The 6000-nt window shown below is 42.5% G+C and overlaps 1 protein-coding gene across 1 annotated transcript in view; it reads left to right on the forward strand.

Moving 5' to 3' along the window:
- LOC112223654 (high affinity nerve growth factor receptor-like) overlaps positions 1–3586 on the forward strand; it is a 28861-nt gene extending 25275 nt beyond the window's left edge. Inside the window, exons 15-16 of the mRNA XM_042306704.1 lie at positions 211–369; positions 2757–3586. Of these exons, the coding sequence (XP_042162638.1) occupies positions 211–369; positions 2757–2942 (345 nt within the window). The 3' untranslated portion in view covers positions 2943–3586. The remainder of the gene's footprint in view (positions 1–210; positions 370–2756) is intronic.
- The last annotated feature ends 2414 nt before the right edge of the window (positions 3587–6000 follow it).

The following is a 6000-nucleotide window of genomic DNA, read 5'->3' on the forward strand; positions in this document are numbered from 1 at the left end:
GGGATTTGTCATCTAACATTTCATTGTCATGTAACATTTCACAAAATAGCATATCCAACTCTATGTACAAAAAATACATATTGATATTTTCAATGTATAGGCTTATCCCATATGAAGTAGCATGGTACATCTGAGGATCATAATCATTGTCATATTAATTAGAATTCTATAAATGTACAATTGAATGACCATTGACCTCACTCCTGTCAGGTGGGTGGGCGTACGATGCTTCCTATTCGCTGGATGCCCCCGGAAAGCATCATGTACAGGAAGTTCACCACGGAGAGTGATATCTGGAGCTTTGGAGTGGTCCTCTGGGAGATCTTCACCTATGGGAAACAGCCCTGGTACCAGCTCTCCAACAGCGAGGTAAGGAACTGGGCACTGGGTAGGAAGCAACATGGGGTTGGCAGATTGCCTAGTGGTTAGAGCATTGGGCCAGGTAGCCTAGCGGTTAGAGTGTTGGGCCAGTAACCAAAAGGTTGCTGGATTAAATCCCTGAGCTGACAAGGTAAAAATATGTTTTCCTGCCACAGGGCAAGGCAGTTAACCCACAATTCCCTGGGTGCTGTGGATGTCGATTATGGCAGCCCCCCGCACCTCTCTGATTCAGAGGGGTTGGGTTAAATGCGGAAGATGCATTCATTTGTACAACTGACTGGGTATCCCCCTTTTCCTGAAAGAGTGCTCGTTTGAATCCCTGAGCTGACAAGGTGAAGAATCTGTTGATATGCCGCTGAGCAACGCTCATTTCTCCAGGTGTTGTTCATAGTGGCAGATCCTGGCTGTGATCCTATTCTCTGATGGTGTCTCAGGGAGAGCGGGATATGCAAAAACACATTTCCAATTCACACGTGAAATAGGACAAATATAAGCACCTACCTTTTTCCCGTGGCATCTTTGTATTGGTGATCAAAACCTTCTAAATTCATAGTAATAATTAAGTAGATATAACTCTGCTGTCTAGTTGTGTTGAGTAATGGAACAGTGTCCAGGCAAAGTTTAAATACTGTACCACATCATCAATCAGCCAGTGGATGGAGGGTGTTTGATCATAGAGGGAGACTAGAGCACTAGGATTTCCCGTCTGCTATACAGTCAATCAATGACTTCATAGTAATCATGGTGGGCCCAGTCCAACCCTTTTCGGTTGCAACCCAAGAAGTGGACTCTGTCCTGACCGCAACTGCACCATTATGGACTAGAACCCTCTTCCTTTCAAGTGGAGGGTAGATCACTTTTCCCTTCCACTCAATTCTAATCTCATTGGCTCTCATTTTTTCCCAGGGCCAATGACGTTTAACCTTGTTAACTTAATCCTTCCCGGCCAATGATGGACCTGTGTAATTATCATGTCGTCTAATTAGGGAAGGCAGGGATAAATCATCCCAAACACTCCATCTACTGTAGGTCTGAGATAAGGAGACGGGCGGCCATCTTGGAAAGTCACTATACATTTTTGTTCACATAAGGTTCTGAGAACCTTATGTTTCTTAGAGCTCGGTGAGAGTGTGGTTGTCCTATGGTTATTATGCATACAACCTTCCCACAACTTTCTGGGAATGGTGCAGGATAGTTGCTTTGAAACATTCTCAGCACATTTAAGAAACTTGACAAAAAATGTTATTTTCTTGGTGTTTCATTACTTTAACAGAACGTTTCCTAAAAGACAGACCGAAATTACAAACATTAATAGCTTTGTATAAGTAAAAAAACATGGCATGCAAGCTCCATCCTGGTAGTGCAGTGGACTTGTTCCATGGCTGAAGAACAGAAGATCATAGGTTTGAATCTCACTGACGCTGTGCCACAATAAAAAATAAATATGTTTACATGATTAATGCCTAAGCAAATTAATTTCCATGTGTCCTATCTGTGCTTGGAGTTCAAAACAATGGTTCTAAGCTAGCAGTCTTATTGGAACTCGGAACGTTATTTAATTACCTTCAAATAACCTATCATTTCCGTTCTCAGAACATTAATAAAACCTCAGAGGAAACTTTCAGGAAACTATAGTATAATGTTCTCAGAACCTAAAAATGAACGTTCCCAGAACAGGAAAAATTATCACTTCAAATCTCAGAACGTTTGAAATACATTCCGCGTTACTGGTCAGGAAATGTATGGCTTCGTTCCCAGAAACAATGGGAACCCAAAAACACACATTCCCACAACTTCCAAGGAACAAAATGTGCTAGTTGGGTATTATAGTATGATGAGGTTCCATGCTGACAGGTCTCTTTAGTTCATTGGATTAGGTCAGGGATATTGAACTCTTTAAAAGGTTTAAGTCGCTGGCTCTTTATGTGATGTGGGGCCAAGGGCAGTCCTTGAATGTGAATCGACATAGCGGAATTCAGTCCTTGACAGTGATAAATGCATCGAACAATGCCAAGTGTGAGAATGTGTGAATTTGACCATTTCTGATGAATACTGTTACATTGTTTTGCAAGATCACCAGTTTATTAGAGGCAACATCTTTGGTTCTCACAGAATGTTCTCCAGAATTGTACAGAAGTTGTCGACTCATCTTGACAACTCCACTTATTGTTCTTATCTAAGTGTCTTCAACTTAAGCTCTCCAGGGTAGCTTGAGCTTGTCTGGTCAAATTAATGAAAAGTGACGATCATGAAAACATTCAAACCCTGAGGTATTAGCCCCAGATAAAGAGACATAGCAAAAACCTAGAGTTACTGGAGCTAGCAGACCTTCTAATTCTAACCCCCTCCCTCTGCCTCTATTTGCACCCCCACAGGCCATCGAGTGCATTACACAGGGCCGGGAGCTGGAGAGACCACGAACTTGCCCCAAGGAGGTACACGGCCTGATGCAGGGCTGCTGGCAGAGGGAGCCCCAGCAGAGACTGGTCATCAAGGATATCCACAGCCGCCTCCTGGCCCTGGTTAAGAGCCCCCCTATCTATCTGGACATCCTGGGGTAGAGGCTAGGAGTTCTGTGGCTGAGGCAGTGTCCAGGCAAGGGGAAGTAGGGGAACTTACGGTCAGGAGTGATGGGTATTGGGAAGGGGTGGAAGTCAGGTAAAGGACTGTGCTATGGCAATCCTGAACCTAAGCATTGCTGTCATTTACGTCTATGGATCTTAACCACACCGACACCCCCTCTGATTGGATATTTGGTCAGGTTTGACTTTGCTAGGATCTGTTCTGATAGGGACCATTGGGTTGGGAAGGGAGTAAGGTGAAGTTGCTTCTAGACGCTGATATTGGGTATTTTTTTTGGCCACTAATGGTTACAGATAGGATTGGGGGAGGGGAAGCTGATCCCAGATCTGTACCTCAGAGAAACTTTACCCTGGAGCGATGGGAAGACTATGGGGATGGGGGTTACTTCCTACTTCCTGGTCCATGCTGCTTCAGCTCGCCTCGTCTCACGACGACCCAGCCCCAACTCTGTTTGCCGCTGGCTGGGAGCGGGAGGAAGAAGATGAGCCAGCGAAGACCTGTGTTTACTGTGAGTGTTTTATTGTGTAACTGAAAGGGTGTCGTCCTGATGAACGGTTTTGCATGATTGGAGAAATCCAGACTATACAGTGCCTTTGGGAATGCATTCAGCCCCCTTGACATTTTCCACATGTTACATTACAGCCTTATTCTAAAATGTATTAAATAGTCCCTCAGTCTACACACAATACCCCATAATGACAAAGCAAAAATAGGTTTTCGGGAACTTTTTGCAAATTTATTACAAATAAAAAACTGAAATATTACATTTACATAAGTATTCAGACTCTTTACTCGGTACTTTGTTGAAGCACCTTTGGCAGCGATTACAGCATTGAGTCTTCTTGGGTGTGATGCTACAAGCATATTTGGGGAGTTTCTCCCATTCTTCTCTGCATATCCTCTCAGGATATGTCAGGTTGGATGGGGAGCATTTCTGCACAGCTATTTTCAGGTCTCTCCAGTGATGTTCGATTGGGTTCAAGTCCGGGCTCTCAAGGACATTCAGAGACTTGTCCCAAAGTCACTCCTGCGTTGTCTTGGCTGTGTGCTTAGGGTCGTTGTCCTGTTGGAAGGTGAACCTTCGCCTCAGTCGGAGGTCCTGAGCACTCTGGAGCAGGTTTGCATTTAGGATCCCATTGTACTTTGCTCCATTCATCTTTGCCTCAATCCTGACAAGTTGCAAAACATCCCCATAGCAGAATGCTGCCACCATCATGCTTCGCCGTAGGGATGGTGCCAGGTTTCCTCCAGTTGTGACGCTTGGCATTCAGGCCAAAGAGTTCAATCTTGGTTTCATCAGACCAGAGAATCTGGTTTCTTATGGTCTGAGAGTCTTTAGGTCCCTTTTGGCAAACTCCAAGCGAGTCTGACAACTCTACCACAAAGGCCTGATTGGTGGAGTGCTGTAGAGATGGTTGTCCTTCTGGAAGGTTCTCCTATCTCCACAGAGGAACTCTTGAGCTCTGTCAGAGTAACCATCGGGTTCTTGGTCACCTCCCTGACCAAGGCCCTTCTCCCCTGATTGCTCAGTTGGCCGGGTGGCCAGTTCTAGGAAGAGCCTTGGTGGTTCTAAACTTCTTCCATTTAAGAATGATGGAGACCACTGTGTTCTTGGACCTTCAATGTTGTAGAAATGTTTTGGTACCCTTCCCCAGATCTGTGCCTCGACACAATCCTGTCTCTGAGTTCTACGGACAATTCCTTCGACCTCATGGCTTGGTTTTTGTTCAGACATGCATTGTCAACAGTGACATGCATCGTCAACCATATATAGACAGGTGTGTGCCTTTCCAAATTGTAGAATCCAATCAACTTGTAGAAACATCTTAAGGATGTTCAATGGAAACAGGATGCACCTGAGCTCAATTTCGAGTCTCATAGCAAAGGGTCTGAATACTTATGTAAAAAAAAAAAGGTATTTCTGTTTTAAATTTTTCATACATTTGCTAAAGAAAATGTAAAAATGTTTTCGCTTCGTCATTATGGGGTATTGTGTGTAAATTGTTGGGAATTTGTATTTATTTAATCAATTTTAGAACAAGGCTGTAACGTAACAAAATGTGGAAAAAGTCAAGGGGTCTGAATACTTTCCGGGATTTACTGTTGCCTGAGAATATGGAAAAGTTGAATTACTTTAGTGAAGTTTAAGGGGCTCAGTGATTTTCAACCCCGAGCATACTTTTCATAGGTGAAATTTCAAACATTCTTCTACAATTTTGATAATAAGAGCTTTACCATTATAACCATTCTGTATTGTAACAGTAAGAAGCCATCTTTCCATTTTCAAACTGTGTGATATAATCTGCAGGAGTGAAAGTGATATCAAGAGAGGCCTATTGTGCCAAGTCAATTGCACTAATCAGAAAGCTTTCTATTGTTAGGCAGTTATGTCAGATCTATCATTTTTCATATGCATAGCCCAGACCATAGTAAAGAAACTGCATACAAAGTCTGTGTTCTTCATGGCTATCACTTGCATTCTATTGGGATATGAATTATCAATTAGCATTTTGCAATATGAACTAAAAGTAAATGGTCATTAAGAGATGCTCCTTATCAGTATAATCTTATTTGGTAACCCAATTCGTTTATAATCCAAAACCCAACCATCATCTGGATTGAAAATGTCTGAATACAGTAATGTGCGTGTGTGTGTATATGTGTGTGTGTGTGTGTGTGTGCGCGCAATGGTAAGTTTGACCGGACGTCGTCTACTGTTGATATTGTTCACTACACAGTTGGTTATAGCAAAAGGAATACAGTACAATGTTTTGCATCTCTCCTCCTACTAATTCAAATCCGAATGTACAATATTATATTTACAAACATTATATAGTAGAGTTGTATAGTTATTCTTTTGACTTAATTCATTATTTATCTAATGTATTACTCTGTTTAAAATGTCTTACTGTGTATGCAATCCTTTTCTGTCAGAGGACAAAACAAAGACGACTAATTGTAAAATAGGAATATTTTTGAAAAAACAGCGGGGGAACTTCTACTAAAGGCCAGGAAGGTGGTTTTCCTGACATGCTA

The sequence above is a fragment of the Oncorhynchus tshawytscha genome, linkage group LG03, assembly GCF_018296145.1.
Source record: "Oncorhynchus tshawytscha isolate Ot180627B linkage group LG03, Otsh_v2.0, whole genome shotgun sequence".
NCBI classification, from domain to species: domain Eukaryota; kingdom Metazoa; phylum Chordata; class Actinopteri; order Salmoniformes; family Salmonidae; genus Oncorhynchus; species Oncorhynchus tshawytscha.